This window comes from Microcaecilia unicolor, chromosome 8 (genome assembly GCF_901765095.1).
Source record: "Microcaecilia unicolor chromosome 8, aMicUni1.1, whole genome shotgun sequence".
NCBI classification, from domain to species: domain Eukaryota; kingdom Metazoa; phylum Chordata; class Amphibia; order Gymnophiona; family Siphonopidae; genus Microcaecilia; species Microcaecilia unicolor.
In genome coordinates, this window is record NC_044038.1 from 57,754,515 (window position 1) to 57,775,246 (window position 20,732).

Genomic DNA, 20,732 nt, shown 5'->3' on the forward strand with positions numbered 1-20,732 from the left:
GGGGGACCTTGCGGGCACTGCAGGATTGCAATCCGTTATGTCGTAATGTGTTACCAATGGTTTTCGTGGTGACAGTGGTCCCAGCTGCCTTGAGATCATTGACAAGTTCCCCCCTTGTAGTTGTAGGCTGATTTCTAACCTTCCTCATGATCAAGGATACCCCACGAGGTGAGATTTTGCGTGGAGCCCCAGATCTTTGTCGATTGACAGTCATTTTGTACTTCTTCCATTTTCTTACTATGGCACCAACAGTTGTCTCCTTCTCGCCCAGCGTCTTACTGATGGTTTTGTAGCCCATTCCAGCCTTGTGCAGGTGTATGATCTTGTCCCTGACATCCTTAGACAGCTCCTTGCTCTTGGCCATTTTGTAGAGGTTAGAGTCTGACTGATTCACTGAGTCTGTGGACAGGTGTCTTTCATACAGGTGACCATTGCCGACAGCTGTCTGTCATGCAGGTAACGAGTTGATTTGGAGCATCTACCTGGTCTGTAGGGGCCAGATCTCTTACTGGTTGGTGGGGGATCAAATACTTATTTCCCTCTGCAGAATGCAAATAAATTCATATACTTTCCACAATGTGATTTTCCGGATTTAATTTGTGATGTGCTATCTCTCACTGTTACCAATAACCTACCCTTCAATTATGGGCTGCTCATGTCTTTGTCAGTGGGCAAACTTACAAAATCAGCAAGGGATCAAATACTTATTTCCACCACTGTACCACCCCTGCCTTCTAGTTTAAACTTCTAGAAACATATTGTCTGAATTTTTCACTGACAAAACAGTGGGTTTTTAAGTCTGTTAAATGGTATTTCTTGAAGTGTATTTCTCTAGTGAATGTTTAAAGCTGTTAGAGAACTGACTGTTCCTTCTTTAGTTAACATAGATAAGAGGCAACCTGCAGTGACGTGGCCAACGACTTTTAAAACTTGTTGGGCCCCACCTGCAGTGACGTGGCCAACTACTTTTAAAACTTGTTGGGCCCCAGGAACTCAATTCATCTAGGCTATACTGTTTTGTTTTGTTTTTCTCCAGTCTTGGCCAGGGAGAAAAGAGAGAAGAATCTCTTTGCTGAGGCCCTTTGTATTTGATAACCTGTGAGCAGCTATATGTCCTGATCTCCCCAGGTATTATTTAGATAGTATACAAATGTGGGGAGGAACAGAGAAATGGGGTAAGGCTGGGAGCAGAGAAGCAGTGGATGCATGGACGTTGGGGGGAGGCATGAGCCAACAGTGCCCCCCCCCCCCCCCCCCCCCCCCCCCCCCGCCATGGCTATGCCCCTGCTTCACCTCATTCTTAAAGTGCAGACAAAAGCTGGCCTGAGGAAGTGAGGGAGCTGTCTCCAGCATAAGAATGCCCACACATCTTCAGGGAACATCCAAAGGCTTCAAGCTAGAATAAAATGTCTGAATATCAGGTCTATCCAGAGGACATTGCCCATGAAGCATGGCTCCATTCCCCTGCTGTCTATGGAGAACACTTGCAGTAGCCTTCACCTCCAGCCCTGGAGGGCTACCTACAGGCCAAGTATTAAGGATATCCCTACTGAATATACATGGGAGTTTACATGCCTTTTAGTCCCATTGCATGCAAACCTCTCATGCATATTCAGTAGGGATATCCTGAAAATGTGTTGTTGGCCCTTAGACTGGGAGTAGAGACCAATGCATTTAAGCAACTTTGCTTTTTGGAAAACTTGTTCCGCAGTTGATTTTTTTTTTTCCATTTCTTTGCAGTACATTCTTGGTCCAATCAGCTGTCAGAATGCACTGGATTTACCATGGAAGACCTGATTCCCTGCATACTGAGCCTTCATAAAAAATGGTAAACATTCTTATTGTGAAAGAAAGACAAAAGGTCTTGTACTTCTTGACTATTGTAATAGAGTTCAGTAGAATTGTGTTACTTTTAACATTGTATCTCAGCTCAGGTTAAAAGTTGTTCCAAGTTTCTTTACGGTAGTTAATGTTTAATAGTTTGCATAAGAATAATTGTCACATCTGGTATCTTTTTGCACTTAGCATTTAAAAACCTGTTTAAAATAACCAATAACCTAAACTTGCATAATCAAAATGTTAAACTTTCAACAGGTTTCTACCCGTTTCTCATTACCTGACTTATGTATTTGTCTTGTTTCCCTTCTAATATATTCTGTAGCTTTCTTTTCACCTGTGGCGGTGAGGGGGGGTGCAATAGTGCCCTGTGACTTCCTCACCCTAAAGGTTCTGCATGAGTAACATGCAATATTAATTTTAAAAACACAGGACACCCCTGAGGGAGCAGACAGAATAAGAATTGATATAATGCTCAAAAGGGACAAACAAGCCTGAGCTGCAGGTGAAAGGCTTACACTTTAATGGCTCCTAGTGGAGGGTCTGCTCTATTACATCTCTGAGCCATTGCATACCTATCTGTTCTGACTATTCAGTTAACAGAGCAAATTGAAAGAGAACCAAATGTCACAGCAGGATAGCTAACTACAGGTTCTTGCACAAGACCTCCTTTTTGCAAGCTAAATAATACAGGATTTATTCCAACAATCATATGACACTGTATACCCTGAGGGGAGGAGCATAGCAAAACAAGGATGTTTCCATATCATCAAGCTGATCAATCCATAGACTGGTGGGTTGTGTCCATCTACCAGCAGGTGGAGATAGAGAGCAAACTTTTGCCTCCCTATATGTGGTCATATGCTGCCGGAAACTCCTCAGTATGTTCTCTATCTCAGCAGGTGGTGGTCACACACAGCAGCAGCTCTGGCTAGGCCTCCAAGCCTAATTATAGGTTTTGTTGAGTGCCTGGGGTTGAGGGCTCTTTTGAGCAAGTGCAAACCTGGTGGTGCCAGGTCCCTCCTTTTCTCCCCCCTCCCGCTGGCTCCGTTAAAAAAAAAAAAAAAAATTTTGAACGTCCTTAAAGGCGTTTATTTCGACGTTTATTTAAGCGTCTATTGCAGCTACTCACTGGGACACCAGGTCGTTACAACTCGGAGCGGACAGCAGGTAATTTTTACCTTTTTATAGCGGGCAGGGGGTTCCCCGATTCTTCTCCTCGTGGCATATGGCGGCGGAGGGCGAGGGCGCAAAGGGTCGCTCCCCGGGTCGCTTGAGCGCTTCTAGAGGGGATGCGGGGGTCTTAAAGCCTGATTCGCCCTTGTTGGGTGACAGTTTCGTGACCGATGAATGTCCCGGTCCTTCCTCCGGCGTGGCGGTTTTTCCCGCCATAAACGCCCATCCCCCGCTCCTCGCCTCCGCCATCTTGGCCGGCCACGCGTCTCGGACGGCTTCTTCTTGGGCCGCCCTTGAGGTTGGAGACATTAATGCCATGAACGCCCTTAATTTGGGCGACGGCACAGAAGCGGCTAAAGTTAAGAGCCGTTCTTCCCGCGCGGCTCCTTCGCGGAGTTTCGCGCCGGACACCATTTTGGATGCGCAGCATGTCTCTCTCCCGCTATTGCGAGCGCCGGTTGAGGGTGCGTCTAGGGCTGTTGCCCAGGCTGCGGAAGTGCACAGTTTGGGGGGTTTCTCCCCCGAGTTTGTTTTGCTGCTGCATCAGGCTTTCCTCATGCAAAACGCTGCCCCTGCTCCCTCGTCTGGTAAAGAGGTTGAGGTTCCCAGAGGTAAACGCCCTCGGGTTGATTCCCAGGCCTTGGAGGACTTTGTCTCCTCCGATGTAGATGAGGGCAGCGTGTCTGAGGTCTCCCAACGGTCCTTTGCGGATTCCTTGGAGGAGACGGATCCCCGCTCGGATGGAGCGGACGACCCCTCTGCAGCGCGGCTGTTTAGCCCAGAGGATTTGCCCAACCTGTTGTTACAGGCCATGGACCCTTTGAAGATTTCCTCTCCGGAGGACGTCTCTCCCTCAGCCCCTGTTGGCTCTGCCATTATGCTGGGGACGAAGCGCCCGCCTAGAACCTTCCACATGCATGATGCCATGCACACCTTAATTTCGGCTCAATGGGATGTCCCAGAAGCGAGCCTTAAAGTGGCTAGGGCTATGTCCCGCCTCTATCCTTTGGCTGTGAGTGAACGTGAGGCCTATCTGTGGCCTACCGTGGATTCTTTAATCACTGCAGTGACTAAGAAAACGGCGTTGCCGGTGGAAGGTGGCACGGCTCTAAAGGACGCCCAAGACAGAAGATTGGAGGCGGCCTTAAGGTCGTCCTTTGAGGCAGCTGCTTTAAGTTTGCAGGCCTCGGTTTGCGGCTCCTATGTGGCCAGGGCGTGCCTGACTATGGTGCAGCGGGCTTCCCCCTCGGATCATTCCTTGAGGGCTGATTGGCCGGCACTGGAATCGGGCTTAGCCTATTTGGCAGACTTGCTTGTATGATGTCTTGAGGGCCTCAGCGAAAGGCATGGCTCAGACAATCTCTGCGCGGCGGTGGCTTTGGCTGAAACATTGGTCTGCTGACCACGCCTCTAAATCCCGCCTGGCTAGGTTGCCTTTTAAAGGCAAGCTGCTCTTTGGGGTCGAGCTGGACAAAATCGTGACCGATCTCGGCACGTCTAAGGGCAAGAAATTACCAGAGGTCAGGGCTCGGGCTAGTACTCGTCCCGGTACCTCCAGAGGACGGTTGCAGGAAGCCCGTCGGTACCGCCCGGGCAAGTCGGGTTCCTCTGCCCCCTCTTCCTTCAAGAGGAATTTCTCCCCCAAGCAGCATTCCTTTCGCAGAGACCGCCGTCCCGGAGGTGCTCCCTCCGGTCCTCCCCCAGGGTCTCGTACCCAATGACGGGGTCTTGGTCCACGCCCCAGTGCAGATTGGAGGACGGCTGTCCTCGTTTCTGGGCGAGTGGACCACAATAACTTCGGACGCTTGAGTGCTGGAAGTCATCAGAGACGGCTACAAGCTAGAGTTCTGCCGACCCTTAAGAATCGGGTTTGTGCACTCTCCCTGCAAGTCTCCGGTCAAGCTGTGGCAGTGCAGCAGACTTTGGACAATCTGATCCGCCTGGGTGTGGTCGTTCCGGTGCCAGAAGATCCTCTGGCAAGGGATGTTACTCCATTTCTTTGTGGTACCTATCCTATCCTCGACCTCAAGGGGTCCATCGGGCTTTGGAAGTTCGGCACTTCCGAATGGAGACTCTCCGCTCTGTTATAGCGGCAGTGAAGGCAGGGGAGTTCCTGGCATCCTTGGACATCAAGGAAGCTTACTTGCATATTACCATCTGGCCTCCTCATCAACGCTTTCCGCGTTTTGCAGTTCTGAGGACACTCCCAGTTCAGAGCCCTCCCTTTCGGGTTGGCTACTGCTCCGCGGACCTTCTCCACGTTATGGTGGTCATCACTGCCTTCCTACGCAAGAAAGGAGTACAAGTCCATCCTTATCTGGACGATTGGTTGATCCGAGCCCCCTCTTATGCAGAGTGCGGCAGAGCTTCAGACCGGGTGATTGCTCTTTTGAGCTCCCTGAGGTGGATCATCAACTGGGAGAAAAGCCAGCTGCGCCCGACTCAGTCCCTGGAGTATCTGGGAGTTCGATTCGACCCCCAAGTGGGCAGAGTGTTCCTGCCAGACAATCGGATTGTCAATCTTCAGGCTCAGGTGGACAAGTTCCTAGCAGCCTCTTCTCTTCGGGCTCGGGGCTATGGGCAGCGGTTGGGCTCTATGACGGCCACGATGGAAGTAGTGCCCTGGGTCAGGGCCCATATGAGACCTATACAGCTCTCTCTGCTGCAGCAATGGACTCCAGCTTCGGAGGATTACGCTGTGTGCCTTCCCTTGGATCCAGCGGTGTGCAAGGAGCTGAGCTGGTGGCTGAGGCCAGACAAGCCGTCCGCAGGAATGCCTTTTGTGACCCCGGAGTGGGTTTTTTGTCACGGCGGACGCCTCTTTGTGGGGCTGGGGAGCCCACTGCTTGGGAAGGGGCAGGGGCTCTGGTCCCCTGCAGAGGCAGAGTGGTCTATCAACCTCCCAGAACTCAGAGCCATTCGGTTGGCGCCTTTGGAGTTTCTCCCGGGCCTGGCGCTGAAGCCAGTACGGGTCCTGTCGGACAATGCCACGGCTGTGGCCTATGTCATTCACCGGGGAGGTACCAGAAGCGCCCCTGTAGCCAAGGAGGCCATGAAGCTATGCCTGTGGGCGGAAGCAAACCTGGAACAGCTGTCACATTGTGGGAGTCATGAATATTGCTCAGGCGTTCTTGGACATCACAAAGAGCTGGGGCCAGCCGAGCCTAGATTTGATGGCGTCTTCAGCCAATTGCCAAGTGCCGCGCTTTTTCAGCAGAGGACGGGACCCTCGATCTCTGGGAGTAGATGTTCTTCTCCCACAGTGGCTGACACAGGAGCTCCTCTTTGTGTTCCCGCCTTGGCCCATGTTGGGCAGGGTGCTAGGCCGGGTGGCAAAGCATTCGGGCCGGATAATCCTGGTGAGTCCGGATTGGCCCAGACGTCCCTGGTATGCGGACTTGATCAGGCTCTCAGTGGACGGACCTCTGCAGATGCCAGCGGAGCGGGGCCTGTTGCATCAGGGTCCCGTGGTGATGGAGGGTCCCTCCCCCTTTGGTATTACGGCCTGGCTATTGAGCGGCAGCGTCGGAGCAAGCAGAGCTTCTCAGACAAGGTCATCGCCACTATGCTCAGAGCAAGGAAGCGCTCTACTTCTACTGATTACGCCAGGGTTTGGCGTACCTTTGCCATCGTGGTGTGAGGCAGGCTTACTTTCTCCCTTCACTGCTCCAATTTCATCAGTGTTGGCATTCCTGCAAGAAGGTCTGGAAAAAGGCCTGTCGCTCAGTTCCCTTAAGGTCCAGGTAGCGGCTCTTGCTTGCTTCTGGGGTCACCTGAAGGGTGTTTCCCTGGCATTGCAGCCAGATGTGGTGCGCTTTCTCAAGAGAGTTATTCACCTGCGCCCTCCTCTGCACGCAGTGGTACCTGCATGGAATCTCAATCTGGTGCTAAGAGCCTTGCAGAAGCCGCCTTGTGAACCCTTGATGAGGGCATCTCTGAAAGAATTGACGTTGAAAGCAGTCTTTTGGTGGCTATCGCTTCAGCCAGAAGAGTTTCCGAGCTCCAGGCGCTATCATGTCGAGAGCCCTTTCTGCAGTTCACTGAGGCAGGAGTGTCTATTTGCACAGTGCCTTCCTTTCTGCCCAAGATTGGTCCTCGCTTCCATGTGAATCAGCAGCTCTGTCTACCCTCCTTTCGTAGGGCGGACTACCCAGAGGAGTACTCTGCTCTCAAATATTTAGATGTGAGACGAGTCATCATCAGATACTTGGAAGTGACCAATGATTCCGGAAGTCGGATCATCTGTTTGTGCTGTTCGCAGGTCCTCGTAAGGGTCTGCAGGCTGCCAAGCCTACAGTGGCACGATGGGTCAAGGAACCCATTGCAGCGGCTTATGTGGCTGCAGGGAAGGTGCCGCCTATCCAGCTGAAGGATCACTCCACTAGAGTACAGGCGGCCTCGATGGCAGAGGCCTAGTCCGTCTCCTTGGAAGAGATTTGTAGGGCAGCAACTTGGGCATTGGCTCATACCTTCTCCAGACATTACCGCTTGACTGTGGCTGGTCGGGCGGAGGCCCGGTTTGGAGATTCAGTGTTGCGATCAGGGATTTCTGTGTCCCGCCCTGGGTGAGTACTGCTTCGTTACATCCCACCAATCTATGGATTGATCAGCATGATGATATGGAAGGTAAAATTATGTATCATACCTGATAATTTTCTTTCCATTAATCATAGCTGATCAATCCATAGCCCCTCCCAGATATCTGTACTGTTTATATTCTGGTTGCATTTCAGATTCAAGTTTAGTCTTCAGTTCCTGTTCAGGAAGACTTCGTGTTCAAGTTTTTTCAATTGGATTCTTCAAGAGTTGAGACGAGTTTGTGTTACAGTGAGCTGCTGCATTCCTCTCCCCTCCGTTTTACGGGGCTGGATTGAGACATAAATTCTGCCGGCACTCCTTCCCGCTTCGTGCGGCTGTAGGGCAGCTTTGTACCCTCCCGCTTCAGCGGTGTTAGGGTCAGTCAGCTCCTCCCGCGGTTGCGGTTGCAGGATAAGCCAGATCCCCCCGCATCGGCGGGTGTGGTGTCCCTCCCCCGCTCCGCGGGGATGAGCTGGACGGATTCCCCTCCCCCACTTGTGTGGAGATGAGCTGGGTTAATTCCCCTCCCCCGTTTCGGGGGTGGTGAGCTGGGCAGAGTGTCCCTTTGTGGGTGTAATTCTCTAAGTGCTGAGTCCTGCGGATGGAGCTTTGATATCGACATACTGAGGAGTTTCCGGCAGCACATGACCACATATAGGGAGGCAAAAGGATTGCTCTCTATCTCCACCTGCTGGTAGATGGACACAACCCACCAGTCTATGGATTGATCAGCTATGATTAATGGAAAGAAAATTATCAGGTATGATACATAATTTTACCTTGCCTCCCTTTAACATACCCCACCTGTCAGCAAGAGGATAAAATGCCAGCACAAACATAGTCCTAAGGTTTCATTGGAAGCGGACTGGGTGAAACATTAAACTGGTCCAAAAAGGACTGTGCTTGTTCTGGTGTATCCATCACTTCCCATTTATTGCTATGATGGACTTTTAATTGGGATGGATATAGCAGCATGAATTTGATGTTTTTATTGGCAAGTGCTGCACACACAGGATTGAAGCGACGACGTCTTCCATTAACACTGCAGAATAGTCCTGAAAAGATTTTAGAGAATGTACAGCATACTCCACATTCTTTGTTGAAGGAGCTGTTAGGAGGGAGAGCTCCCTGTGGAACATTTTGCATGGAGCCCTGGACATGTATCATAGTAACATAGTAAATGACGGCAGAAAAAGACCTGCATGGTCCATCCAACTCATATGTGCTACTTTTTGTGTATACCCTACTTTGATTTGTACCTGTCCTCTTCAGGGCACAGACCGTATAAGTCTGCCCAGCACTATCCCCGCCTCCCAACCACCAGCCCCGCCTCCCACCACTGGCTCTGGCACAGACCGTATAAGTCTGCCCAGCACTATCCTCGCCTCCCACCACCGGCTGGCTCTGCCACCCAATCTCTGCTAAGCTCCTTAGGATCCATTCCTTCTGAATAGGATTCCTTTATGTTTATCCCATGCGTGTTTGAATTCTGTTACTGTTTTCATTTCCACCACCTCCCGCGGGAGGACATTCCAAGCATCCACTACTCCGTGAAAAAATACTTCCTGACATTTTTCTTGAGTCTGCCCCCCTTCAATCTCGTTTCATGTCCTCTCGTTCTACCGCCTTCGCACCTCCGGAAAAGGTTCGTTTGCGGATTAATACTTTTCAAATATTTTAACGTCTGTATCATATCACCCCTGTTTCTCCTTTCTTCCAGAGTATACATGTCCAAAATTCTGCGGCACGACTTGTTTTCCGCCAGAATCATTATACCCATACTAGCCCGCTCCTCAAGTCACTTCACTGGCTCCCTGTCCGCTTCCACATTCAGTTTAAACTTCTCGTACTGCCCTTTAAATGCATCCACTCTGCAGCCCCCATTACCTCTCTGCTCTCATCTCTCCCTACATTCCTCCTCGTGAACTCCGCTCGCTTGACAAATCTCTCTTGTCGTCCTCCCTTCTCCACTGCTAACTCCAGGCTTCGCTCCTTTTCTCTCGCGGCACCTTATGCCTGGAATAGACTTCCTGGACCTATACGTCTAGCTCCATCTCTACCTGTTTTCAAATCTATGCTGAAAACCCATCTTTTCACTGCTGCTTTTAGCTCCTAGCCACAATTGCCCTCCCCTTGTCCCTTCCTCCCTTCTCACCCATTACTTCCATCACCCGTAATTGTCTTGTTTGTCTGTATTACTTAGATTGTAAGCTCTTTTGAGCAGGGACTGTCTCTTTGTATCAGGTGTTCAGCGCTGCGTGCGTCTGGTAGCGCTATACAAATGCTAATAATAATAATAATAATGTGGCATATAGGGCCCTTTTCAGGATGCGGTAAGAGCTTTGTATAATGATTCTAGGACAGCATTGTGGGTCATTGGATTCCAAATGGACCCTTTCTGTATCGAATGGGGTACTAGGCAGAACTGCCCACACTTGCCTTTGTTTTTGTACTGAATCTTGATCCACTGATAAAGGAGATACTGAGTAATTCTGAAATGAGGGGTGAGATTAGTTAAGGAAGGCTTCAATATTGCTGCCTTTGTCGATCACCATCTGGTGCATCTTAGGAATCCCCAGATACCTTTAATTATTCTGCTTGATAGTTTTCAGGAGTATGGGGATTCCTCCAGTTTTAAACTTTATACCAGATTAGAGGCTATGGCCACAGACCCGATACTTCCAGCAATGTGGCTGGGTGTCTCCCTTCAAATGAGCAGGTGGACTCTATTAAATATTTGGAAATAATTTTAAATACTAGGCTGCTGTATAAGGCCAACATAACTGGGCTAATGATGCTAGGGTCCAGTGCTCAAGAAAAAGACTTAGGTGTCATGGTAAACAATACGCTGAAATCTTCTGCCCAGTGTGCAGTGGTGGCCAAAAAAGCAAAAAGAATGCTAGGAATGATTAGGAAAGGGTTGCAATATAAGACCAAAAATATTATAATGCCTCTGTATTGCTACGTGGTGTGACCTCACCTTGAGTATTGTATTCAATTCTGGTTGTTGTATCTCAAAAAATATCTAGCAGAATTAGAAAAGGTTCAAAGAAGAGCAACCAGAATGATAGAGGGGATAGGTAGCCTGAAAACCTAACTGGCTGGATGTGTCCTGAGGACTGGGTTGGGAACCACTAGAATACAATGATCCACTACTCTCCAATCATATCAGCGGTGGCAATGTCTGGTAACCCATCTGGGAAGAATGCAGGCCGATGCTCAGAAGTAAACATGGGCCTAGAGCCCTTTAGTGCTAGACTTGTGCCTGCATTTACTAAAGCACAATGTTCAGAGGCTCGGAGCACAGGAACTAATAAGCTCGTCTAAGAACAGAGCAATGAGCATGCTACTGTAGTCAAAAGAATGCTGATGTCATTTCCTATTCCTCTCCTATGCTCAGAGAACAGCATGCTAAACAAGTGTCCTTACCGCCGTAAACCTTATGCTAACTTGGAGCTGGTGTCTGTTTCTCAATATCCCCATTCAAAGTCCTCTGTAATTTAGACTGAAGGAACATGACAGCCATAATAAAAGCTAGAGTTTGGAGATGTTAGAAATCTAAGGAATTGTTTTTCTCAAGAAAATTAATATTTGTAATACTAGAGTATTTCCATTACAGGAACTAGTTGCAAACTGGATTCTACTGATCAATATGCTCTCCAATACAACAGCATTGCTGGCATACAAAAAAAAAGCATTCATATTGTAAAAACATACAAAATGATTATACCTTGTTAACTGATCTCCTCATGGGGGGAAGTGAGGTCACCGCAAGAAATGGCAGCCTAGCCTTGTCGCTCCTGCACTCGGCCCCTTGCAATTGGCGATATCTCTGGACACCAGGGTCAATAAGGCTTTTATTCTTAAGAGGCAGGTCGGCGGTTACTTAGCAGCAATGAGTAAATCCTCTGTTTGGGGGGGGGGGGGGGGGAAGGACGTGGACCGACCATTGGGAAGATCAACGAATAAGGCCTCGAGGTGCTGGCGCATGTCTCCCCTTCAAACTCTGATTCGGCATTGTCACTGGCAGAAATGCAGCAGCCTCTCGCTAAGAAAGGTATTTCTGTTGAATTGAGGAATTTTGTCAAGCATCCAAGCGGACATTAAATCCTCTTAAGGAGGAAATATTGGATAAGATTGTTACGCTCAGCTCTGACTTGCGGGAGCTGGAGGGGGAGGGTTGAGGATATTGAAATCAAAATGGATGAGCACTCTGAATCGCTCTCGACACAGGTAACAACCATTCAGGACCTAGAGTCTAATTGTGAAGAGATTTACAAGATCGAAATAGAGGGAGAAGGAACAATCTCCGTTTTTGGGGAGTACCAGAGGGGGGAGCTACTGAGGACATTCTGGCTATTGTGAGATCTCTCTGCTGAACTCTGCACCCAGTGATGTGCCCATAGAGCTGGTCAGAACGCACCGTTTGCTGGCTCAGCACGCGGATGGAAGACCACAGGATATAATTGCCTGCTTCTTTAAATTTACTGACAACTAGTGCTCGCTTGCGCTCATGAGAAACATGCTTTGGACTATAATGGTTCCAGAGTTGCTGTTTATCAGGACATTTCTCAACTCACATTGCAGCAACGCAGACTGATGAAGCCGGCCCTAGATGTTTTAAATAAGGAGCAGATCCAGTACAGATGGGGTTTTCCGGTTTCTTTGACTTGTGTTACAGGGTAAACGGCATCGAGTTCAATCTTTGGCTGGAGCGTGAAAACTTCAGGCTGCTGGTCTGGTCACTGCCTCAACACCTCAGACTACATTGGCTCCAGTGATGAAGGCCAGGTTCCAGAGATGGCAGACATTCCTCTCAGAAGCAGAAGACTAGTGCTCGGAAAATGGGCTGTGATCTGGACAATATGTTGGCTCTGGGGGCCATATTGCTGTGTATATGATTATGGAATGGATGAGGGGGAGATGGTGAGGGATGGCTCACATTCTTTGTTTATGTATGTGAGATGAGTGTGTATCAGTATTGTGTGGGTGGGAGTGGATGTATTGGAGACGGGGGCTTTAAAACTGTGTGTGGGAAGGAAGCTGGATTAGAGGGGGAGGAGGAGAGAACGGAATGGGGGGGATGATATGCTGAGTAATTGGAGGGGGTAGCTTGGAGATAGGATACAATGTTATTTTGTGGGTGTTGTGTTGGAAGGCAGCTGGGGGTGGGAGGGTTTTATATGTTCCCAAGTAAGAGTGTGACTATCTCCCAGAATCTTTTTGATGACAGCTGACCTAAAAGTTTTGTCTTACAATGTTAAAGGCCTCAACATTCCTCGAAGGGTTTTACGGTTGGAGATACTAAAATATTGAGGGCTTTGAACTCACTTATATATTCCCTGGGCTCTCTAGATATATGGCGCCTTTCTCACCTGCGGATCAGGGATTACACATATTACACATGCATGATTCATATTCGCGCATTGATTATATTTTCTTGGACACTAAGCTTGTGGAACAGGGTTCGGAGGTGGGTATTGGTAGTATTACAATGTCGAACCATGCCCCAATTTGGGTGTCTTTGCCTTCCCTTCGGGAAGAGGCTGGAGATAAGTGCTGGACGTTAATCAGCTTGCTTCAGGATACTGAGGTGGTTGGGGGCTACAAACAAGCTTTGGCTGACTATCTGGTCACCAGCCTAGATTCAGGCCCATCTTTAGATATAGTCTGGGACGCGTTGAAAGCAGTATCCCGCGGTTACTTTTTGCAAGGTGCTAGTAGGCGGGCTCGTCGCCAAAGGAAGGAGATAGCTAGCTGTTTAGGCTACCCTTAAGGACACTGGCGCGCTTGAAGTGTTGGGCGTTGCATAATCTTAAGCTTCACCTGGATGCTATTTACTCTGAGCAGCTTTCCTTGTTGCAAGCTTGTTCCAAGGCTCATTTTTATCAATTCACTAACAAAGCGGGGTGCCATCTTGCAATGCACCTGCAGAGGAAGAGGGTGGACCGCACAATAGTCCGTATCAGGGATGGCAGAGGGGGCCTCCTAAAGACTTCCTCTCAAATTCAGTCGAGATTCAAGCATTTTTATCAGTCGCTATATTCACAGGAGTTTCATCCAGCTTCGGAAGCCATCTCAGATTACTTAGCCTCCTGTAATTTGCCATTGATTACCCCGGATGAAGCAGAGATGTTGGACGAGCCAATTACTCCACTGGAGATACAGGGTGTTCTCGAGCTTCCTTCGCTAAAATCACCAGGTTTGGATGGGTTTCCTAACAAATTCTATAAAATGTTTGCATCAGAGCTGTCCCTGCTTCTATCTGACCTATTAAATTGACAAAGTACTGGGTTGTCCTTGCCTCGGGGTTTCTGCTGCTGCTCTAAACACATTTGTGGAGGAACATCTCCTTCTTTGGAGGATCCTCAGTCTCACTCACCATCAAGGTTATATCAATTTTTTGTCTTCCATGTATGGGCTGCATAGCCTCCATTCCTCATGTTTCTCCTTGTCATGTGATTTACAAGAAGTGCACGCCAATATTTGCTATTAAGAAATAAAGCTCATGCACTCAATCTGCAGGCAGCAGAGGAAACAAAACTTATGCTGATGACAGCAGATCTGAGTGCTTGCAGGCCAGGCCTGCAGACCAAGCATAGGGGAGGAATGTATACCACAAAGCTTGGTGAAATGCTATTTTTTTAATAACCATGTCAGTTTGGGGGGGGGGGGGGGAGGTGCACAAAGGTTTAAAAATATCACGTAAATATTAAAAATTAGATTTTTACTTTTGCTTATTAGGCAACCTACTTATTGGATTTGGATTTTTAGATTGCTTGCCTTTTCCAAATTTGAACTCAAGGTGAGATTTCTCGGTCCATGTGGGCTCAATCAAATTTTTACCTGAGCCAATGGAAGATGAAATGACTAGTGCAAGGTCACAAGGAGAGTTGATGGGAGGAGGATTTGAACCCGGATTCCCTGGTTCTTAGCCTTCTGCTCCAATCACTAAGCTTTTCCTCTGTATGTTAACAGATATAAATTTGTGACCATCTCAGAAGATGGAATGGAATTCTGTAATATTTGCTGTCGAATGAGCTACTTAAGTACCACGGAAAATTGGAGAATTTGCTTGTTTTTATTCTGCCTTTTGTTTACCTTTACTTTGCCTTATTTTTTTCTAGTTTCCATGATGATGCCCCAAAAGATTATCGTCAGGTCTACCTCACTGCTGTAAAGCAGCGATTTGAAGATGATGGTTATGATGGAATCAGTAAAGAAAAGGTGATTCTCTAAATTCTGTTCTATGACTCCTAGTTACTATAGGATTAAATCACATGTTTCATCACTATGGTATGAAAAATTGGAAGTCAAGCTCTCTAAAAAATTTATGCTAACAGTGCTCAGCAAAACACATCTTTGGGCAAGGGTTAATTGTTGTGTTTCTCAAGTCTTTCCTGAAGTACGCCCTATTCAGACAAGTTTTCAGGATATCTACAATGAATATGCAGGGGATAGATTTACATACTGTAGAGGGTAGTGCATGCAAATTTATCTCATGAATATTTGTAGTAGAATCCTGATACCTGACTAGTTAGGGGTTAGCCAAGAGACCTGAGAAACACTAGTCTGTGGATAGTATACTATTCAGGATACAAGTCAGATGGGGGTGAGAATTAGTAGAATGGGATCTGGTGCAACAAGATTTATTCCAGGACCATGATGTTCTGCTTTTTATGTTTCAACATTTTTATTGGAAGCATATCAATACAGTCACAGTGAGACTAAACAACATACAGCGTTGCAGAACTAAATCAGTACAGTGACTTCCAGTTGAAGAAACAATTATACAATTTTCTCTCCATACACCCCCCAACTTTATTCCTCTCCCCCCCCCCCCCCCCCCATGTTAGTTCACCTCCCAGCTTCAGTAAATTCCCCTTAATTACCTTAATATATACTGTTACTTTTTAAGGGTGTGTTTTTCTCCCAGGTGATGGACTATAGCCAGCTTTGTATGCTCTTAGGAGTGAAACAAGAGGAGGACCCTAAGCCCAGCAACCCACTTGCCAGTGCTATGGAAGTCCAAACCTTCCTATGTTCTCCATCAGGGAATAAAACAAAAAGGTAAGTTAATCCATTTTAGTTCTGGATTTTAAATTCTAGACTTTGAAGTCTCAAGTTGTCCTTATGGGGATTATACAGGGTGTGTATTTCACTGAGACATTTTTTAGATCAGCTCCACCATTCTGCACAAATGGGTGTGTTCCCTTTCTGCCAGCAGATGGGAGGTAGAGAAAACTGCATTCTACTAGTGACATCAGTGTAAGCCGTGCTGCCCTGTAGAACAATCCAGCATTTTTCACTACCTTCAGCAGTTGGTAAGTCATGCTGTTAGGTGCTCCTCTCTTCTTGCTCTTCTGGCCGTGGCCACACAGTGAGGTCAAGCCTAACGGCCACTCTTAGGTCACAGTCTCTTGGGATTGTACCTGGTTGAGTGTGGAGCTTGGTTCCGCAGCCCCAAGTTGCAGTTCTTGGTGCCACCAGGTGAGGCTTTAGCTCTGCCCAAGGGGTGTGGGTCCATATACACCCTATTGGGTGTAGTTTACCTGGGTACCCCTGCAGCCCCCTGGTTCCAAAAATTTTGAATAGGCTTGGCTAGACTTACTCTCTATTTAAGGGAATAAGCCTACGTAAGCTGCTACTTTAGCTAAGAAATTTACAAAAAAAACCAAAATACAGACGAGGAAATCCCTTTTACTAGCATAATAGATTTCCATGATTTAACACCCACAGAGTGCCAGGGAATGGCGAAGACACGAGTATCCCGGGCCAAGGCAAGCCCACATGCACCTGCCATGTGGTTGGGCATGCCAGCCAATGAGCACTGTGGTTCTTGCAAGAGCCATTTCCGACTTCAGGAACAGCCCAGGGTGGGGGTGGGGGGGCGGCAGGTCCAAAGCTACCTCTGCCGAGGCATCAGGACCTGCAGTCCCAGTGCCTTTGGGAACGGCAGCTATTTTAGCTCAGACAGCCTTTTCTCCTGCTAGGGGTTTCTATCCCCCTCAGGGATTTATTTATTTACCGCCTTTTTGAAGGAATTCACTCAAGGTGGTGTACAGTAAGAATAGATCAAACATGAGCAATAGGCAATTACAGCAGTAAAAATATTCAAATACAAAGTATGTCATATTATACTACTTATGTCAATACAGTACATAATAGAACATTTTAATTGATAGTGAAGGGTAAAGCAAAGATGGAACATATACATAGGTAAGAGAGTAAGTAGAAAGTAAGGTGACTAATTTAATTTAAAGAAAGTTGCACATGAGGTCAGAGAGATGGTTAAATATTCTCAGCTAGGGTAGGAGTGGATAAACATGTCCTGTAGCAGTATGTGTAGCCCGTGTTACTCCTTGTGTGAATGAGACTAACAAGTTAGTTCTTCCATTAAAGGCCTTGTTGAAAAGCCAAGCTTTCACCTGCTTCCTGAAATAGAGAGAGTCTTGTTTTAAGTGGAGATTTTCAGGGAGTGCATTCCAGAGTGTGGGGGCTACTCCAGAGAAGGCTCGCTTGAGGGTATCAAATCATGTAATGTCTTTTGGAGAGGGGGTGGTTAGTGGTAGTTCTTTAGAGGACCTTAGTGTCCTTGGCGGTGTGTAGAGAATCATCCTATTCTTCAGGTACTAAAGGCCATTTCTTTTTTCTTTTTTTTGTTACATTTGTACCCCGCACTTTCCCACTCATGGCAGGCTCAATGCTTCTTACATGGGGCAATGGAAGGTTAAGTGACTTGCCCAGAGTCACAAGGAGCTGCCTGTGCCTGAAGTGGGAATCGAACTCAGTTCCCCAGGACCAAAGTCCAGCACCCTAACCACTAGGCCACTCCTCCACTCCCTTTTAAGGGCCTTGAAGATCATACGTATTTTTAAATTTAGCCCTCTATTGTACTGGTAGCCAATGAAGTTTTTGCAAAAATGGTGTGATGTGGTCACATCGCTTGCAATCTTCTATGAGTCTTGCTGCAACTGGAGCTGGTGCAGGCCCTTTGTAGTCAGACCATTGTATAGTACATTCTCCGAGGACAAGCAGGCTGCTTGTTCTCACTGATGGGTGATGTCCACAGCACCCCCTCCAAACGGAATCTTCACTAGCAAAGACGTTTGCTAGCCCTCGTGCGCGCATGCGCGGCCGTCTTCCCGCCCGAACCGGCTTGTGTTTGTCAGTCTTTTGTCCACGCTCGGGACGGTTGTGTTTTGCCGCCGTTTCGTGCCCCTCAGAAGACCTCGCGTGTCTTTCGTGTTTCTACTTTTCTGTGTTTGTTTAAAAAAAAAAAAAAAAGAGTAGGTTCCCTTTTTTCCCATATTTCTAGCTTTTTCCTAGCGTAAGTATCCTTTCGCTTCCGGGTGGCGGCCTTGTTGGCCGCCCATACGGGTTTTTCTCCCTTTTTTTTCTCGGTGCCTATTGTCATCATCGCGAATTTTGATTTCGCCGGCGTGATTTTTCCGCCCATGTCATCGAAGCCTTCCAGCGGCTTCAAGAAGTGCACCCAGTGCGCTCGGATAATCTCGCTCACTGATAGGCACGCTTCATGTCTTCAGTGTCTGGGGGCTGGGCACCGCCCGCAGGCCTGTAGTCTTTGTGCTCTTTTGCAAAAGAGGACTCGGGTAGCGAGATTAGCCCAGTGGAACGTTCTGTTCTCCGGCGCTTCGACGGCAACAGCATCTTGAGATTCGTCGGATGCATCGGCGTCGGCAGCACCGAAGTCTTCGGAGACCGCATCGGCGTCGACGGCATCGAGGCGTCTTCTTCCTGCGTCGTCGGTACTGAGACTTCGAAAGAGGGCGTCGGTGGTACCAGGACCCCCGCTGGTGCTGATGTCGTCGGACGGTGGTGCTTCGTCTGGAGTGCAGGTGAGGGCTGTCCATTCCCCTGCTGGTGGCGGTGAGCCTTCGGGTAGGTCTCCTCCTGCCCTGAGGGCTCCTGCGGTACAGCCCCCCCCGGGATCGACCATCTTCGGTCCCGGCCCCGAGGAAGCGACATCTGGATTCAACGTCCTCATCGGTACCGGGGAGCTCCAGTGACATGCTTCGCTCGAAGAAGTCGAAGAAGCATCGTCACCGGTCACCTTCCCAGACTTGGTACCGGGAGCTCTGGGTCACCGAGGGAGTCGGCACCCAGCAGGCATCGGCACCGGGAGGACCGCTCACCCTCCATCCAGGAGGTGTCGGTGTGCTGTACCCCGGACAGCCCGGTACCGCCTCCGTGCCCGGAACAGATTCTGACCTCAACGCCTGCACCGGCTTCTCAGTCTTTCTCCACAGTCGCTCTGCATGAGAGTCTCCGGGCCGTTCTTCCTGGCATCCTGGAAGAGCTGTTGCGCACTTCTCCGGTACCGTCGAGTGAGGCGACAGCTGGCCCTTTGCCCCGGGGTGAGGGCACCGGTTTCGGCTGCCTCTCAGGTGGACTCCCCGACGACGTCGGGGGAGGGAGCTTAGCCGGTGCCGGCCAGGGAAGTCCACCTCTCGACGCTCCCACCGTGGCTGTGTTTCCACGGAGTCGGGACGGGGCGCGGCTTCAGACACAGGTCCGTGAACTTGTCTGATACCGATGATGAGGCCTTGTGGGAGGCAGAGGAGGACATCAGATATTTCTCTGACGAGGAGTCTGATGGCTTTCCTTCTGACCCCACTCCCTCCCCTGAAAGGCAGCTTTCTCCTCCCGAGAGTCTGTCTTTCTCGGCCTTTGTCCGGGACATGTCTACGGCCATCCCCTTCCCGGTGGTTGTGGAGGATGAGCCAAGGGCTGAGATGTTCAAGCTCTTGGACTATCCTTCTCCACCTAATGAAGCGTCCACAGTACCCATGCATCATGTCCTGAAAAAGACATTGCTGGCGAACTGGACCAAGCCACTAACTAATCCCCACATTCCCAAAAAGATAGAACCCCAGTATCGGATCCATGGGGACCCAGAGCTGATGCGCACTCAGTTGCCTCACGACTCTGGTGTGGTGGATCTGGCCCTGAAGAAGGCTAAGAGTTCTAGGGAGCATGCTTCGGCGCCCCCGGGCAAAGACCCCGGAACCTTAGACTCCTTTGGGAGGAAGGCCTATCATTCTTCCATGCTCGTGGCCAAGATTCAATCTTACCAGCTCTTCACGAGCATCCATATGCGGAACAATGTGCGGAAGCTGGCGGACTTGGTGGACCAGCTCCCTTCTGAGCAAGCCAAGCCGTTTCAGGAGGTGGTCAGGCAGCTGAAGGCATGTAGGAAATTCCTGGCCAGAGGGGTATTTGATACCTTTGATGTTGCGTCCAGGGCCGCTGCTCAAGGTGTGGTGATGCGCAGACTCTCATGGCTGGGTGCCTCTGACCTGGAGAATAGGATCCAGCAGCGGATTGCGGACTCCCCTTGCCGAGCGGATAACATTTTTGGAGAAAAGGTCGAACAGGTGGTAAAACAGCTCCACCAGCGGTATAACGCTTTCGACAAATTCTCCCGCCGGCAGCCTTCAGCATCTACCTCATCAGGTAGACGTTTTTATGGGGGAAGGAGGGCTGTTCCCTACTCTTCTGGTAAGCGTAGGTACAATCCTCCTTCTCGACAGCCTGCGGCCCAAGCTAAGCCACAGCGCGCGCGCTCTCGTCAGCAGCGTGCGCCTCAGCAAGGCCCCACAGCTCCCAGCAAAAGCAGGGGCGAGCTTTTGACTGGCTCCAGCAGAGCATAGCCGAGATCAAAGTGTCCGTGCCAGACGACCTGCCGGTCGGGAGGAGGTTGAAAGTTTTTCACCAAAGGTGGCTTCTTATAAACTCCGACCGTTGGGTTCTTCAAATAGTCCGGCAAGGATCGCCCTCAATTTGGCCTCCATGCCTCCAAATTGCCCACCGGGAGCTCAGTCTTTTAGCTTCCCACACAAGCAGGTACTTGCAGAGGAACTCTCCGCCCTTCTCAGCGCCAATGCAGTCGAGCCCGTGCCACCGGGGCAAGAGGGGCTGGGATTCTATTCCAGGTACTTCCTTGTGGAAAAGAAAACGGGGGATGCGTCCCATCCTAGACCTAAGGACCCTGAACAAATATCTGGTCAAGGAAAAGTTCAGGATGCTTTCCCTGGGCACCCTTCTTCCCATGATTCAGGAAAAAGATTGGCTATGCTCTCTGGACTTAAAGGATGCTTACACGCATATTCCGATATTGC

General features: G+C 49.1%; 1 protein-coding gene across 3 annotated transcripts in view; it reads left to right on the forward strand.

The window, feature by feature from the left end:
• CCNF (cyclin F) overlaps positions 1–20,732 on the forward strand; it is a 207,402-nt gene that overhangs the window by 158,272 nt on the left and 28,398 nt on the right. For all 3 annotated transcript variants that reach the window (XM_030213122.1, XM_030213120.1, XM_030213121.1), the window contains exons 13-15: positions 1,741–1,828; positions 14,718–14,817; positions 15,527–15,660. In XM_030213122.1, coding sequence (XP_030068982.1) covers positions 1,741–1,828; positions 14,718–14,817; positions 15,527–15,660 — 322 coding nt within the window. The remainder of the gene's footprint in view (positions 1–1,740; positions 1,829–14,717; positions 14,818–15,526; positions 15,661–20,732) is intronic.